This window comes from Oryza sativa, chromosome 1, assembly GCF_034140825.1.
Source record: "Oryza sativa Japonica Group chromosome 1, ASM3414082v1".
NCBI lineage: Eukaryota > Viridiplantae > Streptophyta > Magnoliopsida > Poales > Poaceae > Oryza > Oryza sativa.
In genome coordinates, this window is record NC_089035.1 from 11,994,544 (window position 1) to 12,014,373 (window position 19,830).

The 19,830-nt window shown below is 40.9% G+C and overlaps 2 protein-coding genes and 1 pseudogene across 2 annotated transcripts; 2 read left to right on the plus strand and 1 right to left on the minus strand.

The window, feature by feature from the left end:
- Positions 1-590: 590 nt before the first annotated feature.
- On the minus strand, positions 591-2,676 carry LOC4327262 (uncharacterized). The gene is made up of 2 exons (XM_015768837.3): positions 2,007-2,676; positions 591-977 (listed from the first exon to the last, which is right to left on the minus strand). Exons 1-2 carry the CDS (start codon positions 2,629-2,631, stop codon positions 862-864), a joined length of 741 nt encoding a protein of 246 aa, XP_015624323.2. The 5' UTR covers positions 2,632-2,676; the 3' UTR covers positions 591-861.
- A 3,403-nt stretch (positions 2,677-6,079) lies between these two features.
- Positions 6,080-11,914, plus strand: LOC4327263 (serine/arginine-rich-splicing factor SR34-like; annotated as a pseudogene).
- Positions 11,915-17,978: 6,064 nt separating this feature from the next.
- Positions 17,979-19,690, plus strand: LOC4327264 (protein DELETION OF SUV3 SUPPRESSOR 1(I)). Its single transcript, XM_015760132.3, has 3 exons — positions 17,979-18,052; positions 18,135-18,283; positions 19,265-19,690. Exons 2-3 carry the CDS (start codon positions 18,187-18,189, stop codon positions 19,393-19,395), a joined length of 228 nt encoding a protein of 75 aa, XP_015615618.1. The 5' UTR covers positions 17,979-18,052; positions 18,135-18,186; the 3' UTR covers positions 19,396-19,690.
- Positions 19,691-19,830: the final 140 nt, after the last annotated feature.

A 19,830-nucleotide genomic window follows, 5' to 3' on the forward strand; every position in this document is an offset into this window, starting at 1 on the left:
GCTGCTACAGATGTTCTAAGTTTCACTCTTTCAGTTTTTCCTGGTTTGTTTGCATTGTTATATAGGCTACTACTACTAGCTAAATGCCTAAATCAAATGATATTGTAGCAATCTTATGTTAACATGTGGAGCCACAATTCATGTAGATCAATATAAGATGAGTAACATGTACATGTGTCCTAGTATGAATCGAATAAGCATCTAGCATCTGAACTAGATTACAAGTGACAATATGTGTATGTACTGGAGGGAAAATTAATAAAGATTTGTCCATTAGCTCGTAAGATGTAATAGATTATGACTCGATAAATAATTTAGTTAAGAAATGCACTAGAATGTGACAAGGTTCTACCAGAATACCCCAAGTCATACCGAATACATCATCGCATGGTGCATATGTATGCAGCCACTCCTAACTCCAAGTTCACTTTTGCATGCTTAGCTCACTGCTTACGCATGTATCAGGAGCAAAACAAAGTTTATCATGCGGCACAAGCAAGTACATGCCAAAATACACCATTATCAATTTTAAGCATAACTTGTGCCCAATCGAACGCCCTAACGAACGAATCAGTAGTTCAGCAGTCAAATAGCAGCAAGTGATACCAGGAAATTCAACTGCTGGCACAGCATAGATCATACATGCACATACAGAATTCTCGAAAACATGCTCACACAACTACTGATTGCCCCGGAACAACAAATCAACTATACATACATTGATACATCAGTAATTAGTTTGACCACACATCAGCACAAGCTGCACAAAAGAAGCAAGGAAATTGATTCCTCAGAACTGCGGTGGTATATATAGGTCATGTAGATATTTCATATTTTACCAAAAAGTTTCAAGTTTTTGCCTCAAGGATCCAGCATCCTCACATCATGCTTCTTGCGCCTACAACGGTGATGGCTCTTCTGCTCCCCAAAATTATTGTCACCAACAATCCCCATCTTATTCATATCTGCTATACAATCTGCATTGTAAAAATTCGGCAGTAATTAGAGCGTTTGTTAGGTGGATACCAAAAGGTACTTTGCAAATTACATCGCCTCTCTGTTGCAGGAACAAACAATTGTACCAAATCCAAGACAAGGGCAAAAGACAATTCCAATGTCAAACATAACAAAACATTTCTATAAAATAAAGAAACTGTGGCTAGTATTTATAAGTTACAACAGTCAGATCTGACAGCTTCAGAAATTGACAGGCATGGCTAACAATTACTAATAACATAACTTCAAAAGGACATCATAAAAATAAAAGCTTCTGCCATCAGTTCTTATTGTTTCACTCATCATGATAGCAGTGTAGCACAAATGACAGGGGTACAGGATTACAGTAGAACAGACATTTGGTCAGCACACATGTTTCAAACAAGGTCAAGTTAAATTTATCTAGAATTTAATCGAAATATTACCTTCCTGAACACATTGACATAGTCAATGCTTTAAGCAATCATTTAGTTTTGGACGAGACAAATATAACTAAAATGCATGGTGGCTAAAATAAAATTTCGTCAGAATTTCGAGCACATAATCATTTATTAAGCTTATTATCAATTCCATTAAATCAATACTGGATAGAGCACTAAATGAATACGTGTGCTTTCCACCAGTCATTCCATTACTCAAAACATGCAGCAGGCAAGTGCATTTCCATCATCTTCCCATCCCACAGCCCAAAAAAAAGGAGAAACTAGAAAATGAGTACATCCCTTTGATCAGAATCCACAGGTAGAATATACATTGATCAAGCATCCGATATCCTAGAACATAGTTATGTAAAAAATCAACAAATTGTTCAATCCAAACCAAGAACTCTAGCCAACAAGCTAGGATCCCAACCCATGGATTTTACAAACTAAGCATATTATATCTACGGAATCATATCAAATAAATGCACACAGTAACGATGAAAACGATGTCAATCTCTATACATGAAAAGGAAAGCGTGAGCTAAATCAGAGATTGTCCCAAGAATTGGGCTCAGGGACGCCAATCACCTCCGATTTCCTCGCCCCAGAAGAACAGCTGCTGCCTTCCGTCCTCTTCCTCCTCGTCGATCTCATCCCCGTACCCAAGCTCCACATCTCCCCGGTATCCCGGCTCGCTACCATAGCCGGAATCCGCCGCAGCCACCTCCGCTGCGGCGCCCGTCCCACCAGACCCCGATCCAGCCCCACCAACGGGCGCGGCGGGGCCGAACTCCGTCGCCATGGGGACGTCCCTCATCCGCACCTCCCCGACGTCCGAGGCCCACATCTCGCCGCTGGAGTCGGTGGCGCCGCCGCCACCGGCGCCGCACGTGACGTGGAAGTCGGAGCAGGTGCCGGATCTACGGCGGTCGCTGCTGCGGCCGGACACCGACCGCGACCCCGCGCCGCGGCGGCGGCGCTTGCGTGGCCCGAGCCACCGGAACGACCCGCCGCCGCCGCCGCCGCTGGCGGAGAGGGGAGGTGTCGGGGTCTGGGTCTGGGTCTCCGGGGCGTCGGCGAAGTGGGCGGAGGGGGGAGCGGTGGATCGGTCGGAGAGGCAGGGCTTCTTGTGGAAGGGGTGCCAGGAGGCGACGACCTCGGCGAGGTAGAGGTGCGGCGGGTGGTGGCGCATCGACGGCGCGCGAGGGGTCATCGGCGACGACGGGGGAGGGGAAGCATCGGGGTTAGGGTTTGGGTTGGGGAAGGGGGCACACCGCGGCGTCGATCTCATTTTGTTGGGAGGAGGAAGGAAGAGGAATTTTTTTTTTGTAAAGAAAAATTAATCATTATATTCGAGTTGTAGGACGCTAATGTTTTGATTAAACAGTGCTAAATTCGTCGTGACTCCTTTGCTTATTCTGCATTTTTCGAAAAGGTACTCCCTTCGTTTTACAATATAAGTCATTCTATCATTTTTTATATTTATATTTACATTAATGAATCTAGAATGAGATCAATATAAATATGGAAAATGCTAGAATGACTTACATTGTGAAACTATATATCTAGATTCATTAATCTCAGTATGAATGAGGGAAATAATAGAATGATTTATATATCTAGATTCATTAATCTCAGTATGAATAAGCGAAATAATAAAATGATTTATATTGTGAAACAGAGGGAGTATTTAAGTTAAAGAAAACTTCACGCAAGAGACGACCGTATGTCCTTGACTCCTTTCATAGTTGCTTTGTTTTTTTTTCCGTTGCGATCTTGCTTTCTCAACTCATATTAACCATCCTCACACGTCATCCATATTTCTGTTTACAACAGGAAGATGGAGTGTATACGTAGATTCATCATGAAATATAATTTGATAATGTCACAATTCTTCGAGCTTACAATTAATAAATATACACCACTAGAGAAATTAGTAGTCAATTTGTATGGGAAATATTGTGACAATGTTGTTTATAGCAACGAATTCTCGACATAATTGGGATTGGTAATTAATTCTTCTCGCATTTAACATTTAGTTTTGCTATTTTTATTTCAGTTGTTTGTGGCTCAACTTCAGACCGTAGATATTACTGGATTTAGAGTTTGCAAGAACAATGTTGTAAGATCTTATGTTTTAATCTGAACAAAATGATGCATCCAAACGTTTTTTAAACCTAGGAATACGCAACTCTAAATATCCTAAATAGATATGGATCACGTGTCAATCCGAGCATTTTTCTCTTCATTTTCTAATTAACATAAAAGGTTATCTTGGTTTTCGTTAATATGTATTTAAACAGTTAAATGATGTATTTCGTGTGAAAATATTTTATTATATAAAAGTTATTTTAAAACATCAGGTGAATATATATTTTAAGTTTGAAATAATTAAAACACAATTACTCCCTCCATCACATAATATAAGGTATGGTAAAAGTTACACGATCTCCAAAACTAATATTTAACTTATAATTTCTCATATATATAAGGTTTGTAGCAACAAAATTATAATCATATGAAAGTAAATTTAAATGTCAATTTAATTATATAATTTTTAACAAATAAAATTAATTTCATATTACATTAAATATTAGTCAAATGTTTTCCTATTAAACGAAGTTATGTTTACTATGCAGAAAGATATTGAACTTTTTAGGTACAACTTAGCCGGTATATTACTGTGTTGGAAAACAAATATGGCGGCTGAGGCTTCCAATGTTGAACAAGTCGAAGATACAGACAATGAAAATGATGTTGTGATAGTGGGCAGTCGTCAAAGAGAAAGATGGGACATGAAGGAATCTAAAGTACGCTCGGCAACCAACGATCACAAATATAGTTCCCTTCTCTCGGTGGTTTCTGCTATGAGTTTATAGGAGTTGATAGGCGGCCTTTTCCAGTACATATAAATAAATTGTGCCGAAACCTTGGAGTAAGCCACTTCTATATAATATATCTACCCCATAGTTCAAAGATGCACTAACTTATTTTTTTTATTGATTGACAGGAATATATGGGTGCAAAGTTCACGTCCGCACACCATAAAATTAAGTCTCAAAACACTTCAAACAGTACTAAAGGATGGACCACTTGACCGTGATTGCTTCAACATGGCCATACGCAAGTTCATGTATGAAAACATCCAGTCGCTTCACAAAACCAGCGAAGCAATAACGAAGCATTGCCTGGACTTACCATTTTTGGTAAGTTTTTATAATCTACCCAATATTGATTCTTTTGCTCATATTTTAAACAATTATTGTACATCATATAGACTGCTACTGGATTTGGTATAAGTCCGATGTTCCATAAGGATATAGATCTTGCAGGGTCGGTTGGTAGCTGGTCGAAAATCCATTATGAAGTTGCAAAATGCAAATCGGTAAGCTAACTATCCTTTGTTCTTATTTGAATGTGTTTTTTATATTATCTTGACGGTTGACTTTTTCCAGATTCTTATACCAGTATGTGCTGTTGGAAGCTATATCTTGGTCATACTGGACCAAGAAAGCAAAACACTTTATCTTCTAGACCCTAATCCACTAAATCCAATGTATCTATGAGATATATCAAAAAATTGTTAAACGTTACCAACTATTTCAACAGAGCCATGCGTGTGGCATGTCTTGGCTCTAGGTGGACTGAGGATATCGACTTGTGGCGCCATATATATGTCACAAATCCGGTGGCTAACTCGTAAGTTTTCTTGTAAAATCTTGTTTGATCCAATAAATTATTTTTGTCTAACGCATGGTACCTAACTATTCAAATTTCATAGGAATTTGTCGGGTTGTCTCGTACATCTGTTCATGCGATCCTGGAAAGATGGAGCACTTCATTTGCCGTCTTTTAAGGTCATTCTGACTAGCATTGACATTTAGAATATTATATTTTATTTTATAATACAATTATTTATTTTATAAACATATACATTTGCAGGATGTTGACGAGCTAAGGAAACAAATTTTTGCTATATATATTGATGTACGAGCAAAATGAGTGCGCAAGCAACGTTCCTAGCGGCGCACGAGATTTTCTTCACTGTATCGCAAATGCAAAACATTAGAATAGTCATTCTTTACCTATGGGGTGTATTCTATACATTACAAATGCTTTATTTAAATAATAGAATAACTCTATACTTCTCTAACATATTTTTCTGCCCGCAACAAATAATGGAATAACTCTATACTTCTCTTACATATTTTTATACGTATATTGCCTTTTATATTGTGTACATAGGGTATATTATATATAATTAAGTCTGGTAAAGTTTTACTGTGCCCACGTAATATCATAGTACTGTACTTACATGAAATATATTTAATGTACTATATGAATTTAATTAAAGTTTAAATGCACAGATCATATAAAAATATTTTTTGGTAACATGAAATTTTTTTAAAGATACAGTTAAATAGAATTGCACCGTAGCATTTAGCACGGACATATTACTAGTTACATTAAATATTAGTCAAAAAGTTGAATTTTGAAACGCCTTATATCATGGATGGAGGGAGTAATATTATTGATTTATCCGTCGCTTTCGAAATGGGCACCACGCACGCATCTCAAAGCCACACACGCGTCTCCACAACACGTCCCTCCAGGTCCAACCCCACCACATGTATCGGTTTCTCGTGGGCGGCCAGATTTTTGTCGCAGGTCGGTTTCGTTTCCGCTCTCCGCTCCACGCGGCGTCGCCTCCGGAGCCCCCAGAAGCTTCTCGACCCACCACCACCGCTCTCCCTCTCCCCGTCAGGTGCGTTCGTCGGAAATCATCGGGAAAAACCCCGAAATCCTCTCCCAGCTTTCCCTTTTTTTTTTCCCTTCTTCTCCGCGCGCGTGTTCTCCTCGATCTCTCCGATCATCATCGCGTGTGGTGGCCGATTGGCTGCGGTTCCCTTCCCGGAAATTCTGCGGCGCGCGCCGCCATTTTTATCCGTCTGTCTACAGGGTAGGGAGTTCTCAGATTAGAAACCAGGGGTTCTCCCGTTTTGGCGCTAGTTATGGTAGAGATTTCGTTACCTTTGCATATGCCATGGCTTCGTCGGCTCTATGCACGGAGCCTATGTATGTATGTATGTATGCTTTTATTTTTAAGTTTGTCTCGTCTAGAGTACGCGGTGGCGATGGGAAACAGCCGCTAGATTTGTTTATTGTTTCTTTACCCTAATCACAGGTATGGGTATTTGAGATTAGTTACGAAACATCTTAGATATATGCGGCTATTCAGTTTTTTTTTTTAATGTGCAAGAATCCAAAAGTCTATTAATTAGCATGTAAAAGGACTTGTGCTGATAAATTCTTTAGTTTTTAGTACAAGTGTCTGTATCTAGTTTCAATACAAGTTGCAATCCAGACTACGTTAATAACACTAAAAGATTGTATTGATACAAATCCATGATTATTATGGCGCATTGAAGAGAGGAAACAGAGGAAGGTAGGCTTGTCCTGCACGGCTTGAAGCTCTGCTTGCCTTGGCCAAGGTTTGGACAGAGGCCCTTTTGAGTTCTATACACTGGTTGATTACTCCCTGTTACAAATCTGAGCAATCTTTATCGACGAGGGCCTAGCTAATAATCAGGAAAAATAGAGATAAAGTGGAAAGTAGATAACAAACGCCAAACTAGGAAATAGATGACTGCATATCTTTCAGCCGGATATGGTCCCTCCTGCTGTAGGCGCGGACCCAGAATGCTTGTACAGCTGGTATTTATACCTATTTGGCAGGTAGATAATGATGATTGAACATGGTATTGGTGCTTTGGGTGACAGTTAAATATTTCTAAGGAAATCACTGCACAAATATCATTTTTTTTGTTTGGGAAATATCTTGTTTTTGTTTTGAAAAATTTAAAGTTTATGGTGAAATCTCTTTTGTGCAGCCTTGGTATTATGTAAATCTCCAAATTCTGTAGTTTAGTGTTATACTGTCGAAATTTGCCCTTTCCCCAATCTTTGCTGTTGTTTGACAATATGCGCCTACACAAAATTAGTACAGTGCTACGCTCCTTTGTGCTTGAAATGTTTCCCCATATTATTTATTAACAGAATCTTGAATTTACAAGGTCATTTTATCTTGCATATTTGCATCTATAATTTTAGTTGACCTGCTTTAACTCCTATATATGCAGAAACAATGAGCAGACGCAACAGCCGCACCATCTATGTAGGCAATCTCCCTGGGGACATTCGTGAGAGGGAGGTTGAGGATCTCTTTTACAAGGTGAGCTTTACTGCTTTACAATCTACCTCAGTTCTTCTCATAAGCAACTACCATTTCAATCTGGTCGTAGCTGTATAGGCATAATACATTGCTTATTTTCCTACCTGTTAAGTTGCCTTAGCTTATTAATGTGAGAAATAGCTAGCGGTTGAAGGATTTAAATCACTATTATGCTAGTGGTTGAAGGATTTAAATAATTATTATTATAGTATTATAAGAGTTATAAAGGATTATTGTTCTGTAATTCGTGGATGAGTCTAAGGGTAAAGCAATTGCGGGAAGAAAGGAACCATCTGGCCTTGTGTCGCCAAAGAAGCGCTATTTAGGAAGTTGTCTTGTCTGTATTAAATATCTGTTGGCTGTTTCAACTTGCGATGTCTTCTCCTGCTGTTTTGGTAGTGAATAATCATTTTCTTAATAGCACAACCATTGATGCTCTTGAGCATCCATCAGCGTAAACAGTTGGGTGTGATTTATCCTAGATGACAACTGATAACCTGTGTGCCATTGCGAAAAAGTAGTCATATATTGCAGATGGGAACGTGTTGACAAATGATATATTTCATGAGTCATATTCAGATTAAGGGTGTTGTATTTGTACTTATTTTCTAAGCTAATGTGGAGGTGCAGTTGTGAAAAGTTTCACTAATAAGTCCAATTAAGTTTATGTATATATGTTATTCCAGTGTTTTTATCCCTTACAATTGCAATAAGAACCTTAATCTTGATAACATGCATGCTTTTTTTTCTCATAAATTTATTCTAATGCAGTACGGTCGCATTTTGGACATTGACTTGAAGATTCCTCCAAGACCTCCTGGTTATGCTTTTGTTTAGGTGAGTGTCCTTTTGCAACAGCCATGTCTTCTGTAAGGGTACTTGTATTGAAAATTTTATTGAAATTTATAATATAGTCCCTATTATTACCCTGATATTAATATCATTTCTTCTTTAAAGGATGGTTGTTTTCAATAAAATTTACTTCTAGATTTTTTTCAAGACTAAGTTTTAGTTTAGGTATAGCTAAGTTTTCTTAAGATGTAAGTGCATCTTTTAAGATGTATAGCTAAGTATTGGATGCTAAATAGCTAATAGAAAATATGTGCTTTTGTAGTTTGAGGATCCCCGTGATGCTGATGATGCAATTTGCGGCCGTGATGGGTATAACTTTGATGGCTACAGGTTGCGGGTATGGATATCAAAATGTTTTTCTTCCGGTCTTCTGGTCTGCTTTGGTTTTCTGTGCCTGTGGCTTTATATTTTCTGTACGTAGGTGGAATTAGCTCATGGTGGAAGAGGTCAATCTTACTCATACGATCGCCCAAGAAGCTATAGCAGTGGACGACGTGGAGGTGTTTCTAGGCGTTCTGAATATCGCGGTTTGTAATTCTTTCTCTTGAATGTGTTAGTCGGTGTATCCCAACAAAGAATGTGATGTTTCTATTTGTTGGACCATGCAGTTATGGTCACTGGCTTACCTTCATCGGCATCATGGCAGGATCTTAAGGTATTGGTGTTGTACATAACTTCTATTTATAGATTTTTCTCTAATGACCTAATTATTACCTACATTCAGGACCATATGCGGCGGGCTGGTGATGTCTGCTTCTCTGATGTATACCGTGAGGCTGGAGGTTAGTAATAAATGTTCTCTTCTTGTTATGTCATCGTACCATGGGCCCTGGGATGAGAATCAATTGCTTATGTGTTGATCTTAGTTTTAATTCATTGTCCTCCGAAATCAAGATTCATGCTTTAATATTTTTTCTGAGAATACAAAAGCTGTGTATTATTTCATTAAGACAGAGACTGGATGACGTCTGTCAGCTGGTCATCAGGCCCGTCAAACCCCCTCAGGTCAGGGAAAAATAATTATAAAAGAAGTCCTAAAATGCTAAAACTGAAAATGAAAGAAACGACAATGTCCTATACTCAGAAGCAACCTCTGAGCCTGCAGAGGCCTTTCTATATAGTTTGCGGGCTATGTCAGTAATATTTGTCTTTCTGTTTGTGTTGCAGCAACCGTTGGAATTGTGGATTATACAACCTATGAAGACATGAAGTATGCGGTATGTTTGATATCTTCTGTATAAAGTGCATTCTGAAAATATTATACTTTTTGGTAATTGATGAGGGAACATTTTCAGATGTGTTATTCCTGTTATACACTTTGGTCATATACGTTGACATTTATGGCAAGATTTGGTCAAATTTTTGAAATGTTGACTATCAATTTTATATTAGAATAAGTTTATAAAATCTAATAAATTTATGACATTATGATAGTACTTTTCAAGGTAAATCTAGCCTACCATCTTTTTTTTTCAACAAAGCATTTGAAAAATTATTAATGATTGAAGTTTCATAAGTTTGACATAAAAATCAAATATTTATGATTAGAGGGAGTATTTGGTATGTATCTCTTATGATCTTTTGATGATCTTGCAGATTAGGAAGCTTGATGACTCAGAGTTCAGAAATGCATTTTCACGGGCATATATCAGGGTATGGATTTATTTGTTTTTTGACCATGAGGGTTTTTCCTGTTTTTGCTATGATAATAGATAATATGTCTTCTAGATGCATTTGATTGTGATCTTTCGTCAACGTGTTCTTATTTCTATGATAGGTGAGGGAGTATGATGATAGATCAAGAAGCAGAAGCCGCTCTTACTCAAGAAGTCGTAGTTACAGCAGGAGCACTATGGCAGCACTAATTGTTGACTGCATTGTTCCACAGATCTGTTTCTCGGTCACCGTCACCTGTGGATGAAAGGTATATCCTTTTATAACATCAGCTTTTTACTGGCATGCCTTTTTTGTCGTTAAAGAGAAACAGGAGTATGTGTTGGAATTTGGGTTTTTATATACTTTGGAACTTCCACTGTGGTTCATAAAACATATGATTGAAAAGCTTGTAATGTATTTCCTTTTTTTTGACCGACTAATGTATGTCTCCTTTTAAATTGATATGACTTAAATTTCCTCTATGGCCCAATGACTAAAACACAGTGCTGGTGGCTAACTTGCAATGTTCAAGGTTTGCTTTTGTTTTTCCTAGATCTGGCCATGCGGCAATCTGGGGACTGCTTTCATAGATTTTGGATATGTTGAGAATCGAAAGGATGGTTTGGAACTTTGGATAGTAGAGCTGGATTGTGATGCATGTATGGCAAATGGGCAACAACCAGTCCTAGGAGCGAGCTAGGCCTGACAGTAAGGATATGTGGAGTGGATTTGTGTTATTATTGAGAATTTGTTGACCGTAGGCACTTCAATTTCATATACTGCATGACATGGACCTAACTTACATGAGATCTCAAAGTTTTCTTTTAATTATTCTTGCATCCTGATAAAACAAGATTATGGTACTTGGTAAGCATTTTTCTGGAATATGTACGTGCTTTTTTCACAACAAAAGAAATTGATCCTGCTTAGTTTTTATGCGGATTCTGTTGAAATAGAGATTTTGTTTTGTTCATTGGCACATATTAGCCATTTAGCATGAATACAAAAATGCTTACTTATCAGTGTGGTTCTTCTGTAATTTGTTTTGATATTTCTGTTAGTAGTTTTTGGATGAAATCACACTGAGTGATTGGTTTTGCCTGTGAAATTTTGCAGATCAATATCAAGATCACGGACTCCTGTTTCTTCAGTAAGTCTTGCAGCAAGTCATCTATTATTAAAAAGTGAATTAAGTCCTATTTTCAATCATTTTGTTTATTGCAATTTGCCTTTTTTTGGCAGCCTTCTCGTGGAAGATCTGTTAGTAAAAGCCCAAGCAGGAGCTTATCCCGCTCTCCCTCTCCGGTAAATACCAAATAATTCCTCCCACATTTACAATGCCCCTCCCGCCCTGAACAAAGGAAAAAAAAAAATAGAGAGAACTCATTACACTGGTGAAACACTTTATGATCATTTGCTGCCTACGTTGTTGCAGGTGAAGTCTGATTGAACATGAAAACCCTCCAGACTGTGACGGCTACTTAAGGATCCAGGAACCTGGAACTCGAGGATAGCATGGATTAGATCAAATCATCCTGGTTATGGCTTCACTGCGCTACAGGCTTCGCCCTTTGTTTAGTAGGTCGACTTCTGTTTAATATTATTCATATTGCATTATATTTGCGAAACAGAGATCATGTGTTCTGTAGTCATAGTCCCAGTACTTATTTTACATCTAGTAAGTGGAAGAAACTATCTGCACATTGTTGTCGACTGTATTTTAAATATCTGATGCCATATATATGTTGATGTACCACCTTTGGTTGTCCTTTGAACCGTGGTTGATGTGCTGACGTACTAGATGTTCTGTGTTGCTGATTTATATTATGTAAACTTAGGGTGTGTTTAGTTCACGTCAAAATTGGAAGTTTGGTCGAAATCGAAACGATGTGACGGAAAAGTTGAAAGTTTATGTGTAGAAAAATTTTGATGTGATAGAAAAGTTGGAAGTTTGAAGAATAATTTTGGAACTAAACTCGGCATTAGATCTGTACTCCATTTAGTTGTTTCAGTTCACTACGTTAACTGCAATGACAGCAGGAATGATTGGTGTCTATGTGGCTCTCAATACTTTTTACCCAAGCTTGACATAGGTGTATGACGAGGTCGGCACATATAGATTAAAATTTGAAAGTAGACTGTTTATTGTTTTTTTCTCACAAATGCGTACTCGAAATATTTGCATGGTACTGCAGCGCGGTGATGCGAAGTAGCAAGTTCGCACGGTGGGAAGCGAGCATGAAATCGTGCATTGGTAACGCAACGCGAAGGCGAGATGAATCGTAATAACATTTGTTTAAATAGACATTTATAATTATAATACTCCCTCCCTCCGATTATAACCCGATTGAGGTTATAAGATGTTTTGACTTTGGTTAAAGTCAAACTGCAATAGTAATATTTTCAACCTAAGATAAATTTATTATAAAAAATATGTAATTATTAATTTAATACAACTAATTTGGTAATGTCAAACTTATATAAGCAGTATAACTTTAAACAAAGTTAAAACATCTTGTAACCTGAAATGGAGGGAGTAGAACGGATCTGATTTACCTTTTTTGGGTGCCTCCTAAGTGGGCTTCCTCTTCCTTGAGATCCATTTTCCCCTTTTTTTTTTTGACGACAAAATTTTGAAATCATACTGTTGAAGTTTTTAGAAATATACTAGATGCGAACAAATTTACACAAACATACCATCGTCGTGGTTCGGCAGTGTGAAATCACGACGGAATCACAAATAGACCGTCGCCACGGTTCGGCAGCGCAAAATCGCGACTAAATCACAAGACGAACACACAATAGTGACGAAAGCGCGATGGCAGGGGCGGTCTGGCAAGGTTAAAATGCGAGACCAGCCTCGGTGTCACTAGTTGGCCGAGCGAGATGGCCGTTGAGCCTTGGTCTCACTTGTGGGCCGCACTGGCAGCTAATGACGCAATTAATCATACTAATTAGCGAGTAATTAATTACTGATGATCTTAATTAAAGAAATAATAATTAATTGCTAACGACTCTAATTAATTAATTAATCGCGTGAGTTTGTGCGGTCTCGCGGACTAGCCGCGCGAGACTCGCGCGAGGTATCGTTCACTCACCTCCCGGCCTCGCACTTCCATTTTGCGATAACGGTATTTCTGTCATTCCCTTCTAAACGTGTATATTCCAGTTAAATCATAGAAAAATATATATCTATTTTTCTTGTTTTGACCGTACTCCTCTTCAATTAAGTAATAATATAATTAGTACTATGAAAAGAAATTGGAAATATACCTTTTCATTGGTTTTTAGAAATGTACCTTGTCGCCAGGAGGGTATGTGTGCCATGGTTACAAATAAGACATACCTCATATCCTACGACTTATAGAATATACGGATATAACATATCTTTGCATATACGAGATATTTTCGTGTACAATAACAAAATTTACGAGGTGATATAGAAACTATCCTCACGAGAAGAGAAATGTCAGAGTCCTACTTAAAAAGGATTGGGTTTATACTATATTGTGGAGGGTCCGTTGTCTTCGAGTCCTACTCAGAAAGGATTGGGTTTATACTATATTGTGGAGGGTCAGTTGTCTTCGAGTTCTACTTACAGACTAAGGTGACTTACGATATAAAAAAGACACACCCCTAAGGGTCTGGATCATTGAATCATAGCACCAATACAACCACCATAGCCTACAATCCGGATGACGCGAAACATACTCGTCGGGAGATCTCATCGAACCCATCTCGATAGGGATCTCGCCGTTAATCTCGAGATCATCAATTCTCTATTGTAATATGTGGTCTTTCCATATCAATCTCATATAAATTGGATTAGGGCTATTACCTTACAAGGGACTTAAACCAGTATAATCCTTGTCTTCTTGTTTGCTTGATGTCGTATCGTGTAGATCCTCGTACCAATGTATCCAAATACCCTATTTATCCGGTCTACGGATATCCACCATCGACAATGTGAACTCACTGCGGTCTGCATCCATGTAGAGCGAACCGAGCAAACTTGTTGTGGAGATTATGAGTACCATATACCTACACGTACGGCTAGTTTATTCGACTGATTATAGGGGATATGTTATATCTCTAAAATATGTAACGGATTATGACTTGGGTATTACGTTTCCTTGAGTATTAAGGAAACGGTTTAAAGTCTTAATCGGGAATATCGTAAAATATATTCTCTATTCGGTTAGGTTTGTATCTGTAATCCGCTCCCGATCTATATAAGGTGGGCAAGAGGCCTCTTGAGGGCATAACCACACTAAAGGTCGTCAGATCAATACAATATTCGGTGGAGTCAAATCCCTAAACAAGAGTCAGTATTACTTTTCGTCAAGAGGGCCTGAACCTGCCTAAACCCTTGTCTTTCCACCCATCTACTTTAGCTCTCGTGCACTACCCCCTTTTCATATTGTCGATTCCTAGTATCGACAATTGGCGCGCCAGGTAGGGGTTGCGTCGAGTTTTCCGTCGACAAGTACGATGGGTTCTACTCCAGGAGTCAACTCCTTCTCCTTCCCTCCAGGGCAGGCCTACCGCTTTGGCAGTCTCGACTTCATCACTGACAACTTCGGCAACATCTCTCTTCTTGACTCGGATTCGAACTAGTCGGGGAAGAGGTCGTGACCACTCGGCACCGTTTGGCTTACCAAATTCCGCCGAGATGTACTCCAACACTTTATCTTCTAGGCTGGCTTCAAACCACTCGGGGGATTCATCTACATCAGTGCGCCCTCGCAATCTTTCCACCATCACCAGTGCATATCCTCAGGTCATCATGCAACTTCCCCCTCTGCCACGTTCGAATCTGGATCTGTCTATCCCCTTAGGTCCCGATCTGAGCAAGCTTCGGCTTCGCCTAGATTGGGCTTCAGGGAGATGGGCGTCACGCTCCAACCACTCGGATCTTGTTCGGACACGGAGATTGCCAACTTTCTCAGCTCTTTTGACGTCTATGACGACCGCACCACCGAAAGTCTAGGAAGCTCATAGTTCAACGACGACTACACCCAATTCCTTTTTGGTGTGTTCATGGCAGATTCGCTGAACCAAGAGGAAGTTGCCCGGCTAGCCAGAGAAGCTGAAGAGGAACACGCTAGACTTGAAGAGGAGCGCAAGCGCAGGGAAGAGGAAGAACGCATGAGGCGAGATCTAGCTCATGCTGGACGTGCCTCTCACAATAGAATGCTTCAGACTCGAGTCGACAACACTAATGTCTTCGTTACACCTCAACAAAACAAGGTAGCGGTAGTCACCTTGCACCATTATTGACGCGGCTCCGGCTAACTTCAGGCCTATCCTGAACAAAGTCAAGACTATGATCGCTGCAATAGTGCCCCCCGGAAGTTGGAGGCAGCTATCGGCCTGAGGAATCTACGATTGAGACACCGTCCCAGACCCGTCTCCCACTAGAGATTTTTTTTTGACCAGATCTCCCACCAGAGATTGTCGTGCATGCTCCCGAGCGCAGCAGAGGGCACACCAGATCTAATCTACACCATCATGAAAGACGATGACTGGATCAGTCGGTCGACTCTCGCGACCGGCAGCACGACAGTGACCATCATGGTGACTCCTACTACGACGGACACTGCGCCCACACTCCTAGCGATATGAGGCACGCGCTCAATCAACATTATTGCGACCGCGAAAATCGCGCCTACCGTGACGGCCAAAGGCATTCACCCGAGAGAGGCGATGAAGGTGTTCCGCTTTTACACTCGACCTACGTCGAGTGGACTGGCCGATTGGTTCACTTGGGAAATAAGAGGAAGGAATAAGTTTACTTGACTCCCTTAATTAGCGGCCGAATCTGATTCATATCCTTAAACTACAATACTGGATATCTTGAACCTCCAACTATTAAAACGGGTACAATTTGACTCCCTAGGCGGTTTTGAAGGATAGTTTTGCTGACGTGGCGCCTATGTAGCGGTTTTGATTTGGTCTTTATTCCACGTGGTGTTGATGTGGCGCTTATGTGATATTAGAATTAAAAAAAGTGTGGTACCCATTTGTCATTTACAAAAAAAAATTATAGGGCCCACTGACAGGTGGGTCCCACATGTCATCCTATGTCCTTCCCTTCCTCCTCCCTTTCTCTCTCCCTTCTCTCTCTTTCTCTCCCCCTTTCTCTTCACGGCAACTCGGGCAAGGACGCGCCGCCATGCCGTAGTCGTGGGTGGTGAAGGCAGCGGCAGACTCGGCGCTGGCGCTCATGTTGAGGGGGTAGTTGAGGTGGAGCCGCGCCATCCTTTCGCTCCTGATCTTTCCCCAGCCGGCGGAGCGTCGTAGATGAGCGCGACGGAGGAGGGGCAACCGGACGGTGAGGCAGATTGAGGGAGATTGCAGCGGGCGAGCGGCGATGGGTGAACTAAGGGGATTGTGGCTAGATTGGGGCTAGGATTGTGGTGGCGAGCAGCAATGGTAGAGGGAGCGAAGGGGCCAGCCGATGGTCGATGGAGCGAACCGGCCGATTGCGGCACCGGGAGAGGGCTTCTTCTTCTTTTCATTGAGGTCACGAGGGCCTTGATGATGGGCGTGGGGACGAAAGCCGGCGGTAGCAACGGATGAGATAGGAGGTCGATGGGCGTGGGTGGGCCCCTCCCGATCCAGTGGCGCGACGACGAGCATGCGGCAGCAGTGCCCTCCCGTCGCTACGGGAGGGGGTGGTTGTGGGGGGGGGGCGAGGTGGTGGTGGTGGTGGTGACGGCGGCGGCGTCGCCGAGAGCCTCGGGAACTCCTCCGAGCTCATCGTCCGCCGTGTCGCCACTCTCGCCAGGGACAAGGTGTGGAACCTTTCCTTAGACAAGCTGCTAGGTGAAGATGGTGCGCCCATTCGCGCTCGCAAAGTCCGCCACTCGCCGCTGCAATCCCCTCACCCGCCTACCACCGCCGCTCCAACGACCGCTGGTGCCACTCCGCCATCGCCACGGCTCAAGGGGAAGAGAGGGAGGGGGAAGGGGGGGTTAAAGAGGTAGGCTAACATGTGGGTCCCACATGGCAGTGGGTCCACAATATTTTTCGTGAATGATAAATGGGTCTCACATATCTATACTTTCTATAAAGTTATAGCCCACTAAGTTTAAAGCTCAACACACAACCATGTTACATCATCACCCACTAGCAATAATTACATATTTAACCTCATGCGAGCATACAACATCATCTACAAATTTATTTAATTATGCAATCAACATACAAGCATATCCAATTATCACCCCTCACATCATTTGCACAATATTTTAACAAATCTATCTATTATTTTTTTTATAATATTTAACATAAAATTATCAATATGTTTCACATTAAAGCGCGTGTATCATTTGTTTATTTCATGATAAGTACTGATAAACCCTAATGTTTCATTATTTTTTTCCTTTTTACTTCTAGTTTGATTGTCAAAAAAATATATATTGAGAATTGATTAGTAATTTACGCAGCAAAGCGCGGGGAATCATCTATTATTTTTTTAATTCTAATGCCATCTAAACGCCACGAAGTACGAAAACCAAGTCAACGCTGCCACGTCAGTGAAACCGTCATCCAAAACCACCGTGGGAGTCAAATTACACCGGTTTTGACAATTGAGGGGTCATCCGGTATTGCGGATCAGGGATACGAATTAGATTCGATCATTAGTTAGGGGAGCCAAAGTTAACTTATTCCTAAGAGGAAATATGACTTGGGCGGACGGCCTCCGCGCCGTGCTGTGCTCGCCATGCCTTACCGGCCCATAATGCCTAGGTGGTGCTACGACGGCCCATTTGCCATCGTGCTCGTGCCGTGGCTGGCGTCTCCCGTCTACTACCGTATTTCTCCTTTCCCCGACCCCAAGCAAAGCACATCGACTCCTATCGGCGGTCGCGCGAGCTCCAGCGCCAAGGTGCGTTCAGTTCATCCGATTCCCTCCTGGATCCAAACCCTAATTTTCGCTGGCCTCACCGATCCTTGCCTATCCTATCCAGGGGATCCGTTGCGTCCGGCGGGGGTTAATTTCTTGCGGTTGTAGGATCCCCGATGGCGGATACGGCGAAGGCCGATGCGGCGGCGGAGGCGGCCAAGATGGACCTGCTCGAGGACGACGACGAGTTCGAGGAGTTTGAGATCGACCAAGGCATGCACCGATCCGTTTCCTTGTCCTCTATTCTTTTTTGTTGATGATGATACTGCTGGTGATGTATGGGTCTACTTCAGATCTAGCGCGTCCTACTAGATTTGCTCTTCTTGCAAGAGGTCTCGCCGCAACGCAATCGTGTGGTCTACTTGTCTGTTCAGTGATCTGGTGATTAGTGTCTTGTCATCCCTGTCAAATTACTCACCTAGCTTAGTAGCTTTAATCTGTTGGTAAATAACAAGAACAAAACTACCCGAAAAAAAAAAGAATAAAACTAGCTCACCATAATTCTGTCTGTCTATGTTCTTTTAAAATTCAGTACTATTAAGGATCCGTTCTTGTGTCAGTACAATTATTATAGTCGCACTTCGCCACTAGTCAGAGAATTCCTGTCTACGCCCTCCAAAAATCAGGATTATGGATCTGTTCTTGTGTCAATGCCGCAACTTAGGGAATTCCAATGTGCTGTCCGAGCGGTATATCACGTCGGCTCGTTTGTAGTATGAACCAGTGTTTTTTCATGATGTTTATGTTTATTGGTTCCTGTATCTATAAGCGCAAAGCTCGTACATAATTATCACTTGCCCATGCTTCAATTTTTTTCCTCTAGCATATGAAGAATGGTTTGTCATAGAAGTTCAGCAACAATTTTCTTTATTTCCATCCTATGATGATGTGATTTGCCTTCAGCCCCGAGTTCTTGACATACAAGTGACTCTTTTTGGGCCGTCCGATTACGCTTCATTTAGTTCTGATGGTCAAATGATGCTCAATATAGATGATAGGTAGATGATACTCTGTAGTTCAGCCACAAAAACATTTCAGGGTTTATTTCAATAAGTATGCAATTTTTTTTATCTCAATCTGTTCCTTGCAACATCCCGAACAATATACTGGTATATTTATTGTTCAAATAATACACATGACATACACTTGTTACTGTATTTCTAACGACATCTCGTATACATTTTGGAACTTCAGAATGGGATGACAAGGAAGAAGGCAACGAGGCAGTTCAGCAATGGGAGGATGACTGGGATGACGATGATGTCAATGACGACTTCTCTCTGCAGCTCAGGAAAGAGCTGGAGAGCATCCCATCGAAGAACTAGAACTTGTGGTCTTGTATTCAGTACTTTCAGATAGGAAGTGGTATCTGCTGGATTTGGCATGTTTACTGTTATATTTACCAACTCGAGCATTTTGCTTGTTCTGTGGTATGCCTTTCCGTTATACATTTTATTACCAAATACGGTTCATAAAACTATATTGCCTATGTCTAGAAAGTGGTATCGGTTGTAGAACCGTAATCCATCAACTGGCTGAACCTTTTTGTTCCGTGAATGCAGAAAGGCCATTGCTTAGTGTTTTTTTTATCTAATTAATGTGAAGATAATATGTTTGTTACTTGTGCTTCGGTAGTGTAACTCTGGAATACGATGAAACATGATGAAAATGGAAGACATGGACATGAAAGGTGTGATTAACGGCTGGTTTGGTTTGTAGCCTAAATTGGCCTTACCAATATTTGGCAATTTCAATAGTGT